The sequence below is a fragment of the Ranitomeya variabilis genome, chromosome 5, assembly GCF_051348905.1.
Source record: "Ranitomeya variabilis isolate aRanVar5 chromosome 5, aRanVar5.hap1, whole genome shotgun sequence".
In the NCBI taxonomy this organism is placed as follows: domain Eukaryota; kingdom Metazoa; phylum Chordata; class Amphibia; order Anura; family Dendrobatidae; genus Ranitomeya; species Ranitomeya variabilis.
Genome location: NC_135236.1, coordinates 267,397,717 through 267,422,181, shown reverse-complemented (window position 1 = coordinate 267,422,181; position 24,465 = coordinate 267,397,717). Strand labels below are relative to the sequence as shown.

At 47.4% G+C, this 24,465-nt stretch overlaps 1 protein-coding gene across 4 annotated transcripts in view; it reads right to left on the bottom strand.

Moving 5' to 3' along the window:
- The window catches only part of SCAPER (S-phase cyclin A associated protein in the ER), a 369,596-nt gene that overhangs the window by 313,745 nt on the left and 31,386 nt on the right, over positions 1–24,465 (bottom strand). For all 4 annotated transcript variants that reach the window (XM_077264248.1, XM_077264247.1, XM_077264249.1 and 1 more), the window contains exon 3: positions 10,729–10,796. In XM_077264248.1, coding sequence (XP_077120363.1) covers positions 10,729–10,796 — 68 coding nt within the window. The remainder of the gene's footprint in view (positions 1–10,728; positions 10,797–24,465) is intronic.

Genomic DNA, 24,465 nt, shown 5'->3' with positions numbered 1-24,465 from the left:
CAATGTAAGCCTATGGAGAGTGAGAACAAGGAACCAGAGGCTTTTATTGTAAGGCTATGTGCACACGTTCAGGATTTTTCGAGCTTTTTGTTTGCGTTTTTTCGGCCGTTTTCCGCTGGAAAAACGCTTACAAAAAAGGCATACATAAGAACCCCATCATTTTTAATGCATTCTGCAATTTTTGTGCACATGATGTGGGTTTTTTTTTCCGCGAAAAAAACGCATCACGGTAAAAAAACGCAGCATGTCCATTAATTTTGCTGATTTTTCGCGTTTTTCCCGCTATTTAATGCATTGGGAAGCTCCAGAGGGTATGTGCACACGTCCGGAAAGTATGCAGAAATTTTTTTCCGGAGGTTCCCAATGCAATAATATAGTGGGAAAACCGCTTAAAATCCGCAAAATTAATGAACATGCTGCGCATTTTTCCGCATGCGTTTTTTGCGGAAACCATTAAAAATGATGGGATGCTTAATGTATGCTTTTTTATGTGTTTTTGCTGCCGAAAGCCGCCGGAAAAACGCGCAAAAAACGCGAAAAATCCTTGAATAATCCGGAATGTGTGCACATACCCTTAAAAAGAGACTTCCAGCTCCCGTATAGAGCATAGGGTGAGCCGGCCATTATGTCACTGAGAAGAGGAGCAGAACAGCGCTAGATCCCGGAGAAAGCGGCCGTAGGAGAGCACATTAATACACTCACACTACATATACACATTTAATAAACAAAAAATAGATAAGAGTGCTTATTTAAGTTAATATTAAACACATTTTCACACAAAGTTCTCTAATATTTATAACTTAAAAAAATGAAAAACTATACAACTAAATTTCCCCAAATTCAGGATGATAATAATTTGTTATAATCACATAAACTACACAGGAGAAGCTAAAATATGGTGGCGGTCAGGCTCTGTTTTTTTTATTAACACTTCAATTCCTCCAGAAATAGAAAATTGTCTTTAGGGGAAGAATTATCATAAAACCCCCCCTCGGTCCCACAGAGTCAACATTTCCTAAAGAGATTGAGGAATAAACTTCTGTTGTGATGATTTATCCCCTTTGGATTAATGAATGTAAAATAAACTTGCTTATCGTGGGCAGCCATGAAATATCATAAACAGTTCTCTCATTTCAATTAATCTTCGTTGCCGGAGATTATGGGTCTATCAACAACCTCGAGAACTCCCAGCGTCGGCTTCCTGCTGGAAGAATGAGTGATGAGCTCACTAATGCACCGCTAAGTAAGGCCGGGGCCATGTTATGCCGGCGCAGCAAATAACTGCTGCCTGCAATGCTGCCTTCTGTTTACTGCACTAGAGACTCCATTTAACCCTCCGCGAGCAGCATGGAAGGGAGAAAAGGTCACTAGCACCACTTGCTTAATGCAGATTGGAACAGATAGGCCAAGTTCCCACAATGAGTTTTTGCTGAGTTTTGATGCTGCAAATTTCTGCACCAACTAGCAAAATTAGGTTCCTTGCGTTTTTAGGTGCGCTTTTTTTACTTACATGCGTTTTTTTGGGTTTTAACCCCTTAACACCCAATGACGTGCAGTGTCCGTCTTTGGGTACCTCCCTGTTTATTGGGCAAATGACAGCTAATCTGTGGTCGTCTAGTAGGACTGCTGTGAGTGTCGTCGGCCCTGCTCTATGTAGCACAAGCGATCGGATGATCGCAGCTTCTCGTCTCCCACGGAGACTATTGAAGCCAGTAAAAAGTGGAAAAAAAATATGCTTTTAAAAACATAAAAGTTCAAATCACCCCCATTTGCCCCATAAAAAAAAAATAAAATACACATCTGGCATCACCGCGTTCGTGGAAAAAAAAAAAAATCAAACCACCAGAATTACGTTTTTTTGGTGTAGTCGCAACATTGCATTAAAATGCAATAACGGGCGATGAAAATATTGTATCTACCCCCAAATGGCATCAATAAAAACGTCAGCTCTGCGCGCAAAAAATAGGCCCTCACCTGACCCCAAATCACAAAAAATAAAGACGCTACAGGTCTCGGAAAATGGCAAAAAAAAAATTATTTTTTACAATCTTTGGATTTTTTTTCACCATTTAAATAAAAAAGAACCTAGACAACAAGTTTGGTGTCTATGAATTCGGAATGACCTGGAGAATTATAATGGCAGGTCAGCTTTAGCATTTAGTGACCATGGTAAAAAAAAAACCAACCCAAAAAAACATTGTAGAATTTCACTTTTTTGCAATTTCACCGCACTCTGAATTTGTTTGGTAAAACCAATGGTGTTGTTCTAAAGTCCATCTCGTCCCGCAAAAAAAAAAGCTTTCACATGGCCATATTGACAGAAATATAAAAAAAAATTATGGCTCTGGAAAGAAGGGGAGCAAAAAATGGAGATGCAAAAACGGAAATACCCCTGGTCCTTAAACAAAGCTGCTTTATTTTGAAAACTTCACATTACTTAGCATCTATAGCACTTCTAATATATAATTGCCTAGAATACTACTTCCTGCAATTTGTGCCAACTTCCGTGGCAATGTCCGGAGCTAATGTCCGGAGCTAATGTCCGGAGCTAATGTCCGGAGCTAATGTCCGGAGCTAATGTCCGGAGCTAATGTCCGGAGCTAATGTCCGGAGCTAATGTCCGGAGCTAATGTCCGGAGCTAATGTCCGGAGCTAATGTCCGGAGCTAATGTCCGGAGATAAGTGACGTCACCAGTGTCCTACACCCAGGCAGAGCACAGTGGCCCCAGGCAGAGCACAGGGGCCCCAGGCAGAACATGGGGCCCCAGGCAGAGCACAGGGGCCCCAGGCAGAGCACAGGGGCCCCAGGCAGAGCACAGGGGCCCCAGGCAGAGCACAGGGGCCCCAGGCAGAGCACAGGGGCCCCAGGCAGAGCACAGGGGCCCCAGGCAGAGCACAGGGGCCCCAGGCAGAGCACAGGGGCCCCAGGCAGAGCACAGGGGCCCCAGGCAGAGCACAGGGGCCCCAGGCAGAGCACAGGGGCCCCAGGCAGCATATGGGGCCCCAGGCAGAGCACAGGGGCCCCAGGCAGAGCTCACACCAAATCGGAGGCCGAGGGGCCCCGCCAACCAAATCGGAGGCCGAGGAGCCCCGCCCACCAAATCGAAGGCCGAGCGGCCCCGCCCACCAAAGCGGAGGCCGAAGGGGCCCGGCCCCGCCCACCAAAGCGGAGGCCGAGGGGCCCCGACCACCACATCGGAGGCCGAGGGGCCCCGCCCACCAAATCGGAGGCCGAGGGGCCCCGCCCACCAAATCGGAGGCCGAGGGTCCCCGCCCACCAAATCGGAGGCCGAGGGGCCCCGCCAACCAAATCGGAGGCCGAGGGGCCCCGCCCACCAAATCGGAGGCCGAGGGTCCCCGCCCACCAAATCGGAGGCCGAGAGTCCCCGCCCACCAAATCGGAGGATAAGGGGCCCCGCCAACCAAATCGGAGGCTGAGGGGCCCCGCCAACCAAATCGAAGGCCGAGGAGCCCCGCCCAACAAATCGAAGGCCGAGCGGCCCTGCCCAACAAATCGAAGGCCGAGCGGCCCCGCCCACCAAAGCGGAGGCCGAGGGGCCCGGCCCCGCCCACCAAAGCGGAGGCCGAGGGGCCCCGACCACCACATCGGAGGCCGAGGGGCCCCGCCCACCACATCGGAGGCAGAGGGACCCCGCCCACCAAATCGGAGGCCGTGGGGCTCCGCCAACCAAAGCGGAGGCCGAGGGTCCCCGCCCACCAAATCGGAGGCAGAGGGACCCCGCCCACCAAATCGGAGGCCGGTCCCCGCCCACCAAATCGGAGGCCGAGGGTCCCCACCCACCAAATCGGAGGACGAGGGGCCCCACCAACCAAATCGGAGGCCGAGGAGCCCCGCCCACCAAAAGTAAGTGCGGCCCCAAAAGTAAGTGCGCCACCGGGTGCAAAAGTAAGTGCGCCCCCGGGTGCAAAAGTAAGTGCGCCCCCGGGTGCAAAAGTAAGTGCGCCCCCGGGTGCAAAAGTAAGTGCGCCCCCGGGTGCAAAAGTAAGTGCGCCCCCGGGTGCAAAAGTAAGTGCGCCCCCGGGTGCAAAAGTAAGTGCGCCCCCGGGTGCAAAAGTAAGTGCGCCCCCGGGTGCAAAAGTAAGTGCGCCCCCGGGTGCAAAAGTAAGTGCGCCCCCGGGTGCAAAAGTAAGTGCGCCCCCGGGTGCAAAAGTAAGTGCGCCCCCGGGTGCAAAAGTAAGTGCGCCCCCGGGTGCAAAAGTAAGTGCGCCCCCAGGTGCAAAAGTAAGTGCGCCTCCGGGTGCAAAAGTAAGTGCGCCCCTGGGTACAAAAGTAAGCGCGCCCCCGGCACCGGGTGCAAAAGTAAGCGCGCCCCCCAGTCCCGTGTGTGAAAAGTGCTGCTGTAAAGCTGGTAGCGCTGTTCAAGCACCATGTATTTCCTTCAGGAAATGCCCATCTAATATATAATTGCCTAGAATACTACTTCCTGCAATTTGTGCCAACTTCTGTGGCTTTGTCCGGAGCTAATGTCCGGAGCTAATTTCCGGAGATAATGTCCGGAGCTAATGTCCGGAGATAAGTGACGTCACCAGTGTCCTACACCCAGGCAGAGCACAGTGGCCCCAGGCAGAGCACAGGGGCCCCAGGCAGAGCACAGGGGCCCCAGGCAGCATATTGGGCCCCAGGCAGAGCACAGTGGTCCCAGGCAGAGCACAGGGGCCCCAGGCAGCCTATGGGGCCCCAGGCAGAGCACAGGGGCCCCAGGCAGCCTATGGGGCCCCAGGCAGAGCACAGGGGCCCCAGGCAGCCTATGGGGCCCCAGGCAGAGCACAGTGGCCCCAGGCAGAGCACAGGGGCCCCAGGCAGAGCACAGGGGCCCCAGGCAGAGCATGGGGTCCCAGGCAGAGCACAGGGGCCCCAGGCAGAGCACAGGGGCCCCAGGCAGCATATGGTGCCCCAGGCAGAGCACAGGGGCCCCAGGCAGAGCACAGGGGCCCCAGGCAGCATATGGGGCCCCAGGCAGAGCACAGGGGCCCCAGGCAGCATATGGGGCCCCAGGCAGAGCACAGGGGCCCCAGGCAGAACATGGGGCCCCAGGCAGTATATGGGGCCCCAGGCAGAGCACAGTGGCCCCAGGCAGAGCACAGGGGCCCCAGGCAGCATATGGGGCCCCAGGCAGAGCACAGTGGCCCCAGGCAGCATATGGGGCCCCAGGCAGAGCACAGTGGCCCCAGGCAGAGCACAGGGGCCCCAGGCAGCATATGGGGCCCCAGGCAGAGCACAGGGGCTTCAGGCAGCTTATGGGGCCCCAGGCAGAGCACAGTGGCCCCAGGCAGAACATGGGGCCCCAGGCAGAGCACAGTGGCCCCAGGCAGAGCACAGTGGCCCCAGGCAGAGCACAGGGGCCCCAGGCAGAACATGGGGCCCCAGGCAGAGCACAGGGGCCCCAGGCAGAGCACAGGGGCCCCAGGCAGCATATGGGGCCCCAGGCAGCATATGGGGCCCCAGGCAGAGCACAGGGGCCCCAGGCAGCATATGGGGCCCCAGGCAGAGCACAGTGGCCCCAGGCAGCATATGGGGCCCCAGGCAGAGCACAGTGGTCCCAGGCAGAGCACAGGCGCCCCAGGCAGCCTATGGGGCCCCAGGCAGAGCACAGTGGCCCCAGGCAGAACATGGGGCCCCAGGCAGAGCACAGGGACCCCAGGCAGCATATGGGGCCCCAGGCAGAGCACAGTGGTCCCAGGTAGAGCACAGGGGCCCCAGGCAGCCTATGGGGCCCCAGGCAGAGCACAGGGGCCCCAGGCAGCCTATGGGGCCCCAGGCAGAGCACAGGGGCCCCAGGCAGCATATGGGGCCCCAGGCAGAGCACAGTGGCCCCAGGCAGAGCACAGGGGCCCCAGGCAGAGCACAGGGGCCCCAGGCAGAGCACAGGGGCCCCAGGCAGAGCACAGGGGCCCCAGGCAGAACATGGGGCCCCAGGCAGAGCACAGGGGCCCCAGGCAGAGCACAGGGGCCCCAGGCAGAGCACAGGGGCCCCAGGCAGAGCACAGGGGCCCCAGGCAGCATATGGGGCCCCAGGCAGAGCACAGGGGCCCCAGGCAGAGCACAGGGGCCCCAGGCAGCATATGGGGCCCCAGGCAGAGCACAGTGGCCCCAGGCAGAGCACAGGGGCCCCAGGCAGAACATGGGGCCCCAGGCAGAGCACAGGGGCCCCAGGCAGAGCACAGGGGCCCCAGGCAGCATATGGGGCCCCAGGCAGAGCACAGGGGCCCCAGGCAGCATATGGGGCCCCAGGCAGAGCACAGTGGCCCCAGGCAGCATATGGGGCCCCAGGCAGAGCACAGTGGCCCCAGGCAGAGCACAGGGGCCCCAGGCAGCATATGGGGCCCCAGGCAGCATATGGGGCCCCAGGCAGAGCACAGTGGTCCCAGGCAGAGCACAGTGGTCCCAGGCAGAGCACAGGGGCCCCAGGCAGCTTATGGGGCCCCAGGCAGAGCACAGTGGCCCCAGGCAGAACATGGGGCCCCAGGCAGAGCACAGGGGCCCCAGGCAGAACATGGGGCCCCAGGCAGAGCACAGGGGCCCCAGGCAGAGCACAGGGGCCCCAGGCAGAGCACAGGGGCCCCAGGCAGAGCACAGGGGCCCCAGGCAGCATATGGGGCCCCAGGCAGAGCACAGGGGCCCCAGGCAGCATATGGGGCCCCAGGCAGAGCACAGTGGCCCCAGGCAGCATATGGGGCCCCAGGCAGAGCACAGTGGTCCCAGGCAGAGCACAGGGGCCCCAGGCAGCCTATGGGGCCCCAGGCAGAGCACGTGGCCCCAGGCAGAACATGGGGCCCCAGGCAGAGCACAGGGGCCACAGGCAGAGCACAGGGGCCCCAGGCAGCATATGGGGTCCCAGGTAGAGCACAGGGGCCCCAGGCAGCCTATGGGGCCCCAGGCAGAGCACAGGGGCCCCAGGCAGCATATGGGGCCCCAGGCAGAGCACAGGGGCCCCAGGCAGCATATGGGGCCCCAGGCAGAGCACAGGGGCCCCAGGCAGCATATGGGGCCCCAGGCAGAGCACAGTGGCCCCAGGCAGAGCACAGGGGCCCCAGGCAGAACATGGGGCCCCAGGCAGAGCACAGGGGCCCCAGGCAGAGCACAGGGGCCCCAGGCAGCATATGGGGCCCCAGGCAGAGCACAGGGGCCCCAGGCAGAGCACAGCGATATTTTGGACCACTGTGCGGTGTTTCAGACCCCCTGTGTGATGTCTGGGGCCCTGTTCTTAAGTATATTAAAGATTAAAGTAACGTATATTAAAGTATATTATAGATCAAATTTGACACGTTTATGAGCACCATTGAGTGATATACTCAAGAATGACATAATTTTTCAACATTTTATGGTTTCAAACTGTAAACACTCAGAGTTTTTTTTACTTCAACCAGAAAACCTTAACGGTTCATAAAAAACTTGACTGTTCAGGATATGATAAAAGTCATAGTATTCTGAATCTTTAACTTATAAAGATAGCTTTACATGGGGTGATTATTGGTTCCAGAGAGGCTTTCGGCCGATAATCGTACACATGGCTGGTGACAGGACAATACAATATAAACGTTCAAAGGTAAACACTGATAACATTAAAATCTAATATATAATTGCCTAGAATACTACTTCCGGCAATTTGTGCCAACTTCCGTGGCTTTGTCCGGAGATAATGTCCGGAGATAAGTGACGTCACCAGCGTCCTACACCCGCTCAGGGTGGACAAAGATATATGCCTTCGTGGTGCGCGGCACTTTTCTGATTGGTTGCCGCCTGCCGCGAGCGACCAATCAGAAATGTGCCGTACTGTCAAGAATTGTCAAGAGCTGGTGAGTGCAGCCATTTTTTGTTCTTTCTTACTATTATTTATTAATTGTATTATTCTTACATTTGAATAAATAAAGTATATATGGATTCTAGACTCCCGATTCTTTAGAATCGGGCTGCCATCTAGTTATTAATAAAGTCATGTATTTTTACGGTTTCTCCACTGTAGAAAGGCACTAATAAAGCAAATGACTTGTACCGGCTTATTTTCCGCATCTCATTCAAGTCTATGGGAAAAATCTGCAAATAAAACGCATTTTACCGCAAGAACCATTAACATGTTACAGATTACAAACCCAATACACATTACTGGAACTGTAATACACTGGCTTTTTTTGTGCACAAATATACGCAGAGGAAAAAAAACGCACCAAATACTCATCGTGGGAACCCAAATTCTTTCATTAAAGGAGATATCCAGGACTAAGTACATTTTTTACTACGGGTCTAAGAAGTTGTTGTTGTGCCCAGCACAGATCTCTGCCGACACAGAGCGGCCACTGCCGGCGATACCCCTGCTTCCGCAGACATCACTTCCACAGAGCAGCAGCTTCTCTTCCACCCTGCTCTGTAGATGACGAGTGACTGGCGACATCATGCTGATTGACAGCCGGCTCACCGTAGCCTAACTGCAGGAAGCCAGCAGTAATCAGTCAGGACTACCAATGATGCATGAGCAGAAACTCTAAATTTGAGCAATATTGTTAGACACACACCGGCTGTTTAAGGCTAGGTTCACATTGCGTTAGGGCAATCCGTTTAGCGCTAGCGGATGCGCTAACGCAATGGTCTTTTAGGGGCCACGTTAGGGGTCGCGTTAACGTCCCCGCTCTCGCAGATCCCCGATCTGCGAGAGTGAGGAACGGACCTCGGGCGCGCCGCGGACGCTGCAAGCAGCGTCCGAGGCGCACCACAGAAGAACGGCACATCGCTAGCGCGAGCCGAAAAAGGCACGCGCTAGCGATGCGCTACAGGGAAATGTCAATGTGTGCGCTAACGGACCCGTTGCACGGCGTTAATTGCGACATTTTCGCCGTGCAACGCTGTCCGTTAGCGTGCACACATTAACGCAATGTGAACCTAGCCTTAGACTGGTTACTCAAAAATATGCCCCACAGACATAGGCAGATTTCTGATGGAATTACCGTATATACTCGAGTATAAGCCAACCCCCCTAATTTTGCCACAAAAAACTGGGAAAACTTAATGACTCGAGTATAAGCCTAGGGTGGAAAATGCAGCAGCTACTGATAAATTTCAAAAATAAAAATAGATAACAATAAAAGTAAAATTAATTGAGACATCAGTAGGTTAAGTGTTTTTGAATATCCATATTGAATCAAGAGCCTTATATAATGCTCAATACAGTTCATGATGGGCCCCATAAGATGCTCCATATTAAAATACGCCCCACATAATGCTCCATATACAAATGTGCCACATATAATGCTCCATGCAGTTCATTATGGCCCCATAGACGCTCCATATAACAATGTGCCACATATAATGCTCCATACAGTTCATTATGGCCCCATAGACGCTCCATATAACAATGTGCCACATATAATGCTCCATACAGTTCATTATGGCCCCATAAGATGCTCCATATACAAATATGCCCCATATAATGCTCCATACAGTTCATTATGGCCCCATAAGATGCTCCATATACAATATGCTCCATATAATGCTCCATACAGTTCATTATGGCCCCATAGATGCTCCATATACAAATATGCCCCACATAATGCTCCATACAGTTCAGTATGGCCCCATAGATGCTCCATATAACAATGTGCCACATATAATGCTGCTGCAATAAAAAAAAAAAATGACATACTCACCTCTCGTCGCTGCTCCTCAGCGTCCCGTCTCTCCGCACTGACTGTTTAGGCAGAGTGCGGCGCGCACACTAATACGTCATTGTGCCCTCTGACCTGAACAGTCACTGCAGAGGACGCGGAAGACGGGGCGGTGGTGGAATGAGGAAAGGTGAATATGAAATACTCACCTGCTCCCGGCGCGGTCCATGGCAGCTTCTCCCGGACAGATGGTCTCCAGCGCCCGCAGCTTCTTCCTGTATTGAGCGGTCACTGGTACCGCTCATTACAGTAATGAATATGCGGCTCCACCCCTATGGGAGTGGAGTCCATATTCATTACTTTAATGAGCGGTACCATGTGACCGCTGAACAGAGGAAGAAGGTGTCGGCACCGGAGACCACGTCAGGAGCAGGTGAGTATGTGACAGTCATCGCTCCCCCTCACCCGCCTTCCATGATTCGAGTATAAGCTGAGAGGGGCACTTTCAGCCAATTTTTTTGGGCTGAAAATCTCGGCTTATACTCGAGAGTATACGGTACTTCATTTTTCACTCTTTGCAAGAAAAAAAAAATGGGAAATTTGCTGCAATTCGGCAGCATTTCTATATAATATGCACATCTGAATCAGCAACAAAATCCATATGGAACAAAAGCAGCTTTTAAGGTGGATTTGTCAGTGGTAATACAATAAGGAGTATGTAGATCCATCCTGAGATAATAAATCTGTCTACAAGTGAAAGGAGGCACTGGATGATTTCTACCCAGCTTGTATCGGTTACTAATGTGTGCAGATGTTGACCCAATTTGGATGGAAATTTAACAAGAAATGTAATTGCAGTTATGCATGTCTCTAAAGCTGGTCATACACGTATAATGTGAACATATAATATTTTCCATACTGATATAAAAAGTTGCCATATAATAGGGGCCCCTGATGTGGCCCTTGGCTCCAATAGATGGTGGTTATCCACACGTGCCCTCTTTCTATTACAGAAATACTATATATTGAACAGTGAAGGGAACAGGCTGAGCACTGGAGATCCCATGTCACCCCTGAGCTGACGTGCATAAAATACAATACGAAAATTACCGGTTTTGGAGGTTTATGCGCTCCATGGATTCCTCGCTTAGGTTTTCCACATGGCCACTTGGCTTTCCCTGTGAAGAAGACAAAGCATGTGAGTCGTTTTCACATCTGACTTAGCGTAGTACGGATTATATAGAACGGCCCTTGAAGACTTCTCACATTTGAACCCTCAGATACCTAATATTCTATATCAAAACTAATTTGTCACCTTTCAAGTGAAAAATGTTTCTGTGATCTGTCAATTCTCAGCGTAGACGGACTTGGCCATATAGCCGTGCCAGCCTGTGCAATGTAAGCGTCATTTTGGTAACTTAAAGGGGTAATCCAGATCCACTCACTTCTCACATCAAGTGTACAGATACCTGACCTGTGCTATCTATGTAAAGGTGCTTGTTTTCACTGTAATCCTGCCTGTGATGATAATGAGATGAGTTGAGAAGTGATCTCTACAGAACAGGACGTGTCTGCGTATTGTGAGGTGGTGTCAGGGTGAACATTTAAAGACGTCAGGATTCTTTTCAAATAAAGATGAGATGAAAGTGTAACAAAAACATTTAAAAAAAGATCTTTAACATAAAAATGTATTAGGCCGGCATCACACTAGCGAGTTTTACGGACGTAAGAGCGCAGAAAATACGTCCGTAAAACTCGCCAAACAAACGGCACAATTATTCTCAATGGGTCTGGTCCTATCAGCCGTATATTACGGATCCGTATTATACGGCTTTCTACGGCCGTACAAAATCGCAGCATGCTGCGTTTGTCAGCGTATTGCGCAAATAATACGCCAATGAAAGTCTTTGGGGGCGAGAAAAATACGGATTCCACACGGACCAGCAGTGTGACTTGCGAGAAATACGCAGCGGTGTTAGTGAAAAGCCGGTAATTCAATTGCCGGCTTTTCATTTCTCCTTCCCAAACCCGACAGGATATGAGACATGGTTTACATACAGTAAACCATCTCATATCCCCTTTTTTTTTGCATATTCCACACAACTAATGTTAGTAGTGTGTATGTGCAAAATTTGGGCGCTGTAGCTTGTAAAATAAAGGGTTAAATGGCGGAAAAAATAGGGGTGGGCTCCCGCGCAATTTTCTCCGCCAGAGCGGTAAAGCCAGTGACTGAGGGCAGATATTAATAGCCTAGAGAGGGTCCATGGTTATTGGCCCCCCCTGGCTACAAACATCTGCCCCCAGCCACCCCAGAAAAGGCACATCTGGAAGATGCGCCTATTCTGGCACTTGGCCACTCTCTTCCCACTCCCGTGTAGCAGTGGGATATGGGGTAATGAAGGGTTAATGTCACCTTGCTATTGTAAGGTGACATTAAGCCAGATTAATAATGGAGAGGCGTCAATTATGACACCTATCCAGTATTAATCCAATTGTATGAAAGGGTTAAAAAACACACACACGTTATTAAAAAGTATTTTAATGAAATAAACAAACATGTTGTTTTAGTATTTTATTGCTCTCTCAATCCATCCGTAAGACCCTCGCTTGGCAAAATAATAAACCAACAATATACATACCTTCGGATGAACTGTCAGGTCCCACGAAGTAAATCCATCTGAAGGGGTTAAATCATTTTACAGCCAGGAGCTGCGCTAAAGCACTCGCTCGTGCCTGTAAACCCCGGGTGCTGAAAGGAAAGCTGGGTGATCTGTACTTACATTGAGTTGCGGTGAGGCGCCCTCTGGTGGATGTTCTCATGAACTGCAGCCTTGGAAAAGTTCCCACGCTCGAGTTCATATGAGTTCATCCAGCAGAGGGCGCCTCACCACGACTCAATGTAAGTACAGATCACCCAGCTTTCCTTTCAGCACCCGGGGTTTTTACAACCACGAGCAGTGCTTTAGCGCAGCTCCTGGCTGTAAAATGATTTAACCCCTTCAGATGGATTTACTTCGTGGGACCTGACAGTTTATCCGAAGGTATGTATATTGTTGGTTTATTATTTTGCCAAGCGAGGGTCTTCCGGATGGATTGAGAGAGCAATAAAATACTAAAACAACATGTTTGTTTATTTCATTAAAATACTTTTTAATAACGTGTGTGTGTGTTTTTTTAAACCTTTCAGACAATTGGATTAATAATGGATAGGTGACATAATTGACACCTCTCCATTATTAATCTGGCTTAATGTCACCTTACAATAGCAAGGTGACATTAACCCTTCATTACCCCATATTCCACCACTACACGGGAGTGGGAAGAGAGTGGCCAAGTGCCAGAATAGGCGCATCTTCCAGATGTGCCTTTTCTGGGGTGGCTGGGGGCAGATGTTTGTAGCCAGGGGGGGCCAATAACCATGGACCCTCTCTAGGCTATTAATATCTGCCCTCAGTCACTGGCTTTACCACTCTGGCGGAGAAAATTGCGCGGGAGCCCACGCCAATTTTTTCCGCGATTTAACCCTTTATTTTAGCAGCTACAGCACCCAAATTTTGCACATACACACTACTAACATTAGTAGTGTGGAATATGCAAAAAAAAAGGGGATATGAGATGGTTTACTGTATGTAAACCATGTCTCATATCATGTCGGGTTTGTGAAGGAGAAATGAGAAGCCGGCAATTGATTTACTGGCTTTTCACATATATCGCGCTGAATTAAATATAAATACAGAATATATATATATATATATATATATATATATATATATATATATATATATATATATATATATATATATATATATACATACACTGTATATATGTTTTACCGAACATTTGAGCACATAAATCCATTAGATGTCGGTTTTGCAAGCCTGCGAGAAAATATCGCAGTACGGATGCCATACGGATTACATACGGAGGATGCCATGCGCAAAATACGCTGAGACACCCTGCCTACGGATGACATACGGACCACTATTTTGGGAACATTTCTCCATATTACGGCCGTATTACGGCCGTAAAAAACAGACCGTATTGTCTTACGCTGAGTGTGACGCTGGCCTTAGAACAATAGGTCATTATATGATCATACATTCCCTGTATTTGCCCCATATTCACATGTAAAGCGCCATGGAATAAATGGCGCTATAAAAATGTATAATAATAATAATAATTTCCATTAACCTCTTGGTTTTGGCACATTTTGTGGATGAAATTGCTCTACTGTTCCAAATGGAGAAGCGGAAAAAAAACCAAAACACTGATCTGCTCATAATACACAATCGTGTACAATGACAACAGGTTCCAGCGCTCTACATCCTCCCGTCCCCTGGTAAGCGCGCGGAGCTGCAGGCAGAGCCCCTGTGATGGTTTATTCATGGCTGTACAGTACAAAGCATATCGATTGCCCAGAGATGTATTCCATTTTGTGCATTGATTTTGGATTCTCTTTCCGTGTAACCTGACCACTGACAGCCCCCTGGAAGGAGATGTGTTTCCCATAATCAATATGTGACCCACATCTTGGGCACTTCCAGTGCTGAGGTAACAGCACAAAATAGAAGAGGACTCCTTACTGCCTTCTTATGTTGCTTTATTATAAACTATTTCTCTCCATCATATTTCTTTTACATTTATAATATGGGCAGGCAACATAATGATGGTTCCCAAAAATGTATTGTAATCACTGAGCATGCTCCATACCGGAAAAAAACAAAAAACAAACATATTTTTCGAACTATAAAATGGACCCTAGGTTAAGGCAGAAGAAAATAGGAAAAACATTTTTCCTATTAATTTAACCCCTTCACCCCCAAGGGTGGTTTGCACGTTAATGACCGGGCCAATTTTTACAATTCTGACCACTGTCCCTTTATGAGGTTATAACTCTGGAACGCTTCAACGGATCTTGGCGATTCTTACATTGTTTTCTCGTGACATATTGTACTTCATGATAGTGGTAAAATTTCTTCGATATAACTTGCGTTTATTTTGGAAAAAAATGAATATTTGGCGAAAATTTTGAAAATTTCGCAATTTTCCAACTTTGAATTTTTATGCCCTTAAATCACAGACATATGTCACACAAAATACTTAATAAGTAACATTTCCCACATGTCTACTTTACATCAGCACAATTTTGGAACCAAAATTTTTTTTTGTGACTGAGTTATAAGGGTTAAAAGTTGACCAGCAATTTCTCATTTTTACAACAACATTTTTTTTTAGAGACCACATCTCATTTGAAGTCATTTTGAGGGGTCTATATGATAGAAAATACCCAAGTGTGACACCATTCTAAAAACTGCACCCCTCAAGGTACTCAAAACCACTTTCAAGAAGTTGATTAACCCTTTAGGTGTTTCACAGGAATTTTTGGAATGTTTAAATAAAAATGAACATTTAACTTTTTTTCACACAAAATTTATTTCAGCTCCAATTTGTTTTATTTTACCAAGGGTAACAGGAGAAAATAGACCCCAAAATTTGTTGTACAATTTGTCCTGAGTACGCTGATACTCCATATGTGGGGGTAAACCACTGTTTGGGCGCATGGCAGAGCTCGTAAGGAAAGGAGCGCCATTTGACTTTTCAATGCAAAATTGACTGGAATTGACATGGGACGCCATGTTGCATTTGGAGAGCCCCTGATGTGCCTAAACATTGAAATCCCCCACAAGTGACACCATTTTGGAAAGTAGACCCCCTAAGGATCTTATCTAGATGTGTGGTGAGCACTTTGACCCAACAAGTGCTTCACAGAAGTTTATAATGCAGAGCCGTAAAAATAAAAAATCATATTTTTTCACAAAAATGATCTTTTCGCCCCCAATTTTTTATTTTCCCAAGGGTAAGAGAAGAAATTGGACCCCAAAAATTGTTGTGCAATTTGTCATGAGTACGCTGATACCCCATATGTGGGTGTAAACCATTGTTTGGGCGCAGGGCAGAGCTCGGAAGGGAAGGAGCGCCATTTGACTTTTCAATGCAAAATTGACTGGAATTGAGATGGGACGCCATGTTGCGTTTGGAGAGCCCCTGATGTGCCTAAACATTGAAACCCCCCACAAGTGACACCATTTTGGAAAGTAGACCCCTTAAGGAACTTATCTAGATGTGTGTTGAGCACTTTGACCCAACAAGTGCTTCACAGAAGTTTATAATGCAGAGCCGTAAAAATAAAAAATCATATTTTTTCACAAAAATGATCTTTTCGCCCCCATTTTTTTATTTCCCCAAGGGTAAGAGAAGAAATTAGACCACAAAAGTTGTTGTGCAATTTGTCCTGAGTACGACGATACCCCATATGTGGGGGTAAACCACTGTTTGGGCGCATAGCAGAGCTCGGAAGGGAAGGAGTGCTATTTTACTTTTCAATGCAAAATTGACTGGAATTAAGATGGGATGCCATGTTGCGTTTGGAGAGCCCCTGATGTGCCTAAACATTAAAAAACCCCACAAGTGACACCATTTTGGAAAGTAGACCCCCTAAGGAACTTATCTAGATGTGTTTTGAGAGCTTTGAACCCCCAAGTGTTTCACTACAGTTTATAACGCAGAGCCGTGAAAATAAAAATTCTTTTTTTTTTTTTTTTTTTTTTTTTTCCACAAAAATGATTTTTTAGCCCCCAGTTTTGTATTTTCACAAGGGTATCAGGATAAATTGGACCCCAAACGTTGTTGTCCAATTTGTCCTGAGTACGCTGATACCCCATATGTGGGGGGGAACCACTGTTTGGACGCATGACAGAGCTCGGAAGGGAAGGAGCGCCATTTGGAATGCAGACTTAAATGGATTGGTCTGCAGGCGTCACGTTGCATTTGCAGAGCCCCTGATGTACCCAAACAGTACAAACCCCCCACAAGTGACCCCATATCGGAAACTAGACCCCCCAAGGAACTTATCTAGATGTGTTGTGAGAACTTTGAACCCCCAAGTGTTTCACTACAGTTTACAACGCAGAGCCGTGAAAATAAAAAATCTTTTTTTTCCCACAAAACTTATTTTTTGGCCCCCAGTTTTGTATTTTCCCAAGGGTAGCAGGAGAAATTGGACCCCAAAAGATGATGTCCAATTTGTCCTGAGTACGCCGATACCCCATATGTTGGGGTAAACCCCTGTTTGGGCACACGGGAGAGCTCTGAAGGGAAGGAGCAGTTTTCCTTTTTCAACGCAGAATTGGCTGGAATTCAGATCGGATGCCATGTCCCGTTTGGAGAGCCCCTGATGTGCCTAAACAGTGGAAACCCCCCAATTATAACTGAAACCCTAATCCAAACACACCCCTTACCCTAATCCCAACAGTAACCCTAACCACTCCTCTAACCCAGACACACCCAACCCTATTCCCAACCGTAAATGTAATCCAAACCCTAACCCTATCTTTAGCCCCAACCCTAACTGTAGCCCCAACCCTAGCCCCAACCCTAACCCTAGCAATAACCCTAGCCCTATCACTAGCCCTAACACTAGCCGTAACACTAGCCCTAACCCTAGCCCTAACCCTAGCCCTAACCCTAGCCCTAACCCTAGCCCTAACCCTAGCCCTAACCCTAGCCCTAACCCTAGCCCTAACCCTAGCCCTAACCCTAGCCCTAACCCTAGCCCTAACCCTAGCCCCAACTCTAGCCCCAACTCTAGCCCTAACCCTAACCCTAGCCCCAACCCTAGCCCTAACCCTAACCCTAGCCCTAGCCCTAGCCCTAACCCTAGCCCTAACCCCAACTCTAGCCCTAGCCCTAACCCTAACCCTAGCCCCAACCCTAGCCCCAACCCTAGCCCCAACCCTAGCCCCAACCCTAGCCCCAACCCTAGCCCCAACCCTAGCCCCAACCCTAGCCCCAACCCTAGCCCTAACCCTAGCCCTAACCCTAGCCCTAACCCTTGCCCTAACCCTAACTCTAGTCCTAACTCTAGTCCTAACTCTAGCCCTAACCCTAACCCTAATGGGAAAATGGAAATAAATACATTTTTTAATTTTTTTATTTTTCCCAAACTAAGGGGGTGATGAAGGGGGGTTTGATTTACTTTTATAGCAGTTTTTTTAGCGGATTTTTATGATTGGCAGCCGTCACACACTGAAAGACGCTTTTCATTGCAAAAAATATTTTTTGCGTTACCACATTTTGAGAGCTGTAATTTTTCCATATTTGAGTCCACAGAGTCATGTGAGATCTTGTTTTTTGCGGGACGAGTTGACGTTTTTATTGGTAACATTTTTGGACACGTGGCATTTTTTGATCGCTTTTTATTTCGATTTTTGTGAGGCAGTGATCAAAAACCAGCTATTCATGAATTTCTTTTGGGGGAGGCGTTTATACCGTTCCGCGTTTGGTAAAATTGATAAAGCAGTTTTATTCGTCAAGTCAGTACGATTACAGCGATATCTCATTTATATCATTATTTTTATGTTTTGGCGCTTTTATACGATAAAAACTATTTTATAGAAAAAATAATTATTTTGGTATCGCTTTATTCTCAGGACTATAACTTTTTTATTTTTTTGCTGATGATGCTGTATTGCGGCTCGTTTTTTGCGGGACAAGATGACGTTTCAGCGGTACCATGGTTATTTATATGCGTCTTTTTGATCGCGTGTTATTCCACTTTTTGTTCGGCGGTATGATAATAAAGCGTTGTTTTTTGCCTCTTTTTTTTTTTTTTCCTTACGGTGTTTACTGAAGGGGTTAACTAGTGGGGCAGTATTATAGGTTGGGTCGTTACGGACGCGGCGATACTAAATATGTGTACTTTTATTGTTTTTTTTATTTTATTTAGCTAAAGAAATGTATTTATGGGAATCATTTTTTTTTTTTCTTTATTTAGGATATTTTTGTTTTTTGTTTTTTTACACACATGTGGGGAATTTTTTTTTTACTTTTTTACTTTGTCCCAGGGGGGGACATTACAGATCATTGATCTGACAGTGTGCACAGCACTCTGTCAGATCGACGATCTGCTGTGCAGGGCTGCAGGCTTACCAAGTGTCTGCTCTGAGCAGGCACTCGGTAAGCCACCTCCCTCCCTGCAGGACCCGGATGCCGCGGCCATCTTGGATCCGGGACCTGCGGCGAGGAGGGAGGTAGGAGACCCTCGGAGCAACGCGATCACATCGCGTTGCTCCGGGGGTCTCAGGGAAGCCCGCAGGGAGCCCCCTCGATGCGCGATGCTTCCCTATACCGCCGGTACACCGCGATCATGTTTGATCGCGGTGTGCCGGGGGTTAATGTGCCGGGGGCGGTCCGTGACCGCTCCTGGCACATAGTGCCGGATGTCAGCTGCGATATGCAGCTGACACCCAGCCGCGATCGGCCGCGCTCCCCCCGTGAGCGCGGCCGAACGCGTATGACGTACTATCCCGTCGGTGGTCATACGGGCCCACCCCACCTCGACGGGATAGTACGTCTGATGTCAGGAAGGGGTTAAATTTCCCTGGCAGGGTAAAGTGGAGGGGTGATTATCACTAATCTTAATGTACTAGGGTAGAAAAGGGAGGTAAGAAATCTATTGTTAGTGTCTCTTTGCAGTGTATATTGTACACACACAGCTCTGCTACATTCACATATAAAACACACAACTCTGTTATATATGTACTGTAGGGATTCATCTTCTCTGGTAGGCATTAGGTAGCGTTCACACAGAAAATGCGGTTTTGGTCCAAACACATGCAGTTTTTATTGCTTTCCACAGATTGCACAGAACCAAAACAAACATTAGTCCCTGACCTTGTCCAGGCGCTAACTAAACAGAACTGACCCTGGCTACTCGTACACGGCTGAGCTAACCCCAGCTCGGTCAAATAAAACAACTACTGTCCACTGACAGTCACTGATACTTGTGGTTCTCTACACACGGCCTGTGCAGACTCTTCTCAGCTGGGGTTCTGTCCTGTGTCGCTCCCTTCAGCTCCAAGACTCATCCAGTCTGATCAGCAACCCTGAGCTGACTATCTTATATGAACACCAAGCCTGTTTATATGCAGAGCTAGTTAGGTGTACTAAACAAAGTCTGCAGAGCTAGGATTTAACCCTTGCCTTCCTGGCTTTGCTACAGCACATATAGACACATAGCTCTGCTATATACAGTGAGGAAAATAAATATTTGATACCCTGCGATTTTGCAAGTTTTCCCACCTACATAAAATGGAGAGGTGTAATTTTTATCGTAGGTACACTTCACCTGTGAGAAACAGAATTAAAAAAAAAAAAATCACCTTGTATGATTTTTAAATAATTAAATTGCATTTTATTGTGTAACCCGTTGAAGCGCACTTGCGCAAAACATTCGTCGTCATTCATGCACCCCTGTTCCAATTCTCCCGTAGAAGATGCTGCAATGAAGTCTGAAAAATTAGCCTGGTGAGTGCCATTCGTTTGTCTATATTTGATTTTATTGAGTGAAATAAGTATTTGATCACCTACGAAACAGCAAGAACTTGGCTTTCAGTCCTGTTTATTTTTCTTTAAGGGTATGTGCGCACATTGCGGAAAGGTGTGCGGATTTTTCTGCACTGATTTTGGTAAATCCGCAGGAAATCCGCACTGCGGAATTACCGCGGTTTTTGTGCGGATTCCACCTGCGGTTTTACACCTGCGGATTCCTACTATGGAGCAGGTGTAAACCACTGCAGAATCCGCACAAAGAATTGACATTGGCATGTGCACTGCGGATTTTGTTTTCCAAAGGTTTACATGGTACTGTAAACTCATGGAAAACTGCTGCCAATCCGCTGCGGATGCGCAGCAAAATCCGCAACGTGTGCACATAGCCTAAGAAACTCTCCTGCTCTGTACTCATTACCTGCATTAATTGCACCTGTTTGAACTCGTTACCTGTATATAAGACACCTGTCCGCACACTCAATCACACCCCAACCTCTTCAAAATTGTAGACCTAGACCTGCACATGGCTGGGATGGGTTACAGGACAATAGGCAAGCAGCTTGGTGAGAAGGCAACAATTATTGGCACAATTATTACAAAATGGAAGAAACACAAGATGACTGTCAATTTTTCTTGGTCTGGGCTCCATTCAAGATCTCGCCTCGAGGGATAAGGATGATTCTGAGAAATGTCTGGAATCAGCCCAGAACTACACAAGAGGACCTGGCCAATGACCTTAAGTGAGCGGGGACCACAGTCTCAAACATTACCGCTTGTTACACACTACGCTGTCATGGATTAAAATCCTGCAGGGCACGCAAGGAAGAAGAAGGATGAGTACAACCCTAAGAACACCAGCTCAATCGTCAAGCATGGTGAGGGAAACATGATACTTTTGGGGTGCTTTTCTGCAAAGGGGACAGCACGACTGCACCGTCTTGGAGTATGGAAGGTGTCATGTATCGTGAGATTTTGACCAAAAAACTCCTTCCCTCAGTAAGACCATTGAAGATGGATCGTGGCTTGGTCTTCCAGCATGATAATGACCCGAAACATACAGCCAGGGCAACTAAGGAGTGGCTCCGTGAGAAGCATTTCAAGATCCTGGAGTGGTCTAGCCAGCCTCCAGAACTGAACCAAATAGAAAATCTTTGGAGGGAGCCGAAACTCAATGTTGCCCAGCAACAGCTCCAAAACCAGAAAGAACTGGAGAAGATCTGTATGAAGGAGTGGGTCAAATCCCTGCTGCAGTGTGTGCAAACTTGGTCAAGAACTACAGGAAACGTCTGACCTCTGTAATTTCAAAACAAAGGTTTCTGTACCAAATTGTTCTGTTTTTCTATTGTATCAAATACTTATTTCATGCAATAAAATGCAAACTAATTATGTAAAAATAATACAACGTGATTTTCTGTTTTTTATATTTACAGTAGATTGTGTATCTCACAGTTGAAGTGTACCTACGATAAAAATTACAGACCTCTCCATTCTTTGTAGGTGGGAAAACATGCAAAGTGGTCAGTGTATCAATTACTTATTTTCCCCACTGTATGGACTTATGGACACACACAGCTCAGCTATATACGCACATAGAGAAACCCATAGCTCTGTTACATGCACATATAGAAACACACAGCTTTGCTACATGCTGTGAGGCAGTGAGGAGGATCATATGCGAGGGTCTATATGTATCCCCCAGGATGCACACTGAGGCCGCTGGAGTACATTGCAGTCACAGGCATAGCTGTGGTTGCAGTGCAAAACAAAAGTAAGTGTGGACCTGGTCAAATTATTTGGCCAAGGCAATGTTTAGGAAAACCCGTTAAGGGCTTTTATTTTTAGAGTGGACTACAGGATGGTAGTGGGGCAGTTCACTGCCTCCAGCCAGGTCTTACAAGTGGCCCATGGCCACAGTTTCCATTTAAAAACCCCGCAGCAAAGGTTTGGGTGTGTCAGTGTTGGTTTGTAAGCTGCAGAGCAGGTGTCTCTGCAGCATCCGGCCTGTGTGAAGTCAACACAGAGCCAAGGGAAGCGAACACCTGGTGCCTCCTTAGCGTGACATGGTGGTGCAGTCGCCCACAGCAACTGTTTGCTTTTCATTTGTACGTTTTTGGACATTAAAGACATTTTGCTTTGAACTTTACTGGGTCACTGCCTCATTGCCGAACAGTGTTAACACCGCTGCCCTAAAAAGACACACACAGCTCTGCTACATGGACATTTACATACACACAGCTCTGCTACAGGTAGTAGGTATGTAGACTTTAGCCAACATGTTCTGTTTATATGTCGGATCAAATAATTCAGAAAAAAAAAGAGCTTATTCCTGGTTAGAAAGTACGGGTAACTACAAATGCGGCATGAGTAGATGTGGATTGTGTCAATATATGCAAAAAAAAAACACCAAATTCAGAGCAAAAGACGCACAGCATTATTATATTATCACATTTTTTGCTAATTGCTATTCCAGATCTGTAATATATTTGCATCAAAAAAACAAATATGTAGTCTAGACTAATGGCAAAGCTTCAAAACAATACTTATATCAAAAAGAGAACATAGAAGCAGATGGCCATAAAATTACAAAATTTTATTGAAACATTTAAAAAAAAACAGTAAATACAGTAAGAGATGTAAAAAAGTGGGGACAGGAATATGCAAAAAAAGCAAACCACCACAGAGGTAATAAATTGCAATGCTGTCAAATATGCAAAAATTAAACAGTAGATACCTATGGTAAGTATATATCATGGGCTGAATGTTTTATACTATAGAAAAAATGTAATTAGAAGAACCCAAAAAAGGGGCTTCTTTCTATATAGTCAGTGCCAAAAAGTGGCAGGAAAAAAATGAATAACAAAAAATTGATGTACGCATGAAAAATATCCCAGATGTTCACCAGAAAATGCATATGTCCTTGAATAAATAGTACCCATAAATAGTACCCATGTAAAAAAAAAAAATGCACAGTAAAGAGGCTTTTCAATTAAACAGGGATGGAAAAAAGTAATTCTTTATATCCCCGCAGACGAAGCTACATGCGAAACGCGCGTCGGGTTGCAGCTACCGCCCGCAGGTAATAACGCAGTATGTTCCCCTTTTAATGTTGTCCAAAACAACTTCCATATGTGCACCATCTCACACTTAGGCTGTCAACTATTTAGGGTATATTTCTTTGAGCCACTGGGTTTTGTTTATTTAATATAAAGAATTACTTTTTTCCATCCCTGTATAATTATTTGAAAAGCCTCTTTACTGTGCATTTTTTTACATGGGTACTATTTATTCAAGGACATATGCATTTTCTGGTGAATATCTGGGATATTTTTCATGCGTACATCAATTTTTTGTTATTCATTTTTTCCTGTCACTTTTTGGCACTGACTATATAGAAAGAAGCCCCTTTTTTGGGTTCTTCTAATTACCGTATATACTCGAGTATAAGCTGACCAGAGTGTAAGCCGACCCCCCTAATTTTGCCACAAAAAACTGGGAAAACTTAATGACTCGAGTATAAGCCTAGGGTGAAAAATGCAGCAGCTACCGGTAAATTTCAAAACTAAAAATAGATACCAATAAAAGTAAAATTAATTGAGACATCAGTAGTTAGTGTTTTTGAATATCCATATTGAATCAGGAGCCCCATATAATGCTCCATAAAGTTTGATGGGCCCCATTAGATGCTCCATATTAAAATATGCCCCATATAATCCTGCATAAAGGGTAATAAGGGCCCCATAAGATGCTCCAGAGATATTTGCCCTATATAGTGCTGCACAAGCGTTATGGCCCCATACAGATGCTCCGTACAGTCACTTGCCCCATATAGTGCTGCACAAGTGTTATGGCCCCATACAGATGCTCCGCACAGCCACTTGCCCCTTATAGTGCTGCACAAGTGTTATGGCCCCATACAGATGCTCCGCACAGCCACTTGCCCCTTATAGTGCTGCACAAGTGTTATGGCCCCATACAGATGCTCCATACAGCCACTTGCCCCTTATAGTGCTGCACAAGTGTTATGGCCCCATACAGATGCTCCATACAGCCACTTGCCCCTTATAGTGCTGCACAAGCGTTATGGCCCCATACAGATGCTCCGCACAGCCACTTGCTCCTTATAGTGCTGCACAAGTGTTATGGCCCCATACAGATGCTCCGCACAGCCACTTGTCCCATTTGCTTTTGCTGCCATAAAAAAAAAAATCACATACTCACCTCTCCGTCGCTCAGGACCCCGGCACTTTAACCTGCTCCTCGTGCGGCTCCGTCTTCGGCACTGACGTTCAGCAGAGGGCGCGCACTGACTATGTCACCGCGCCCTCTGACCTGAGCGTCACTGCCAGAGGACGATGAAGACAGAGCCGCACTGGAACGAGGAGGGATAAATATCGCGCTGCGCTGCGCTCCCCCTCCCCGTATACTTACCTGCTCCTGGCGCTGTGTCCCTGCTTCTTC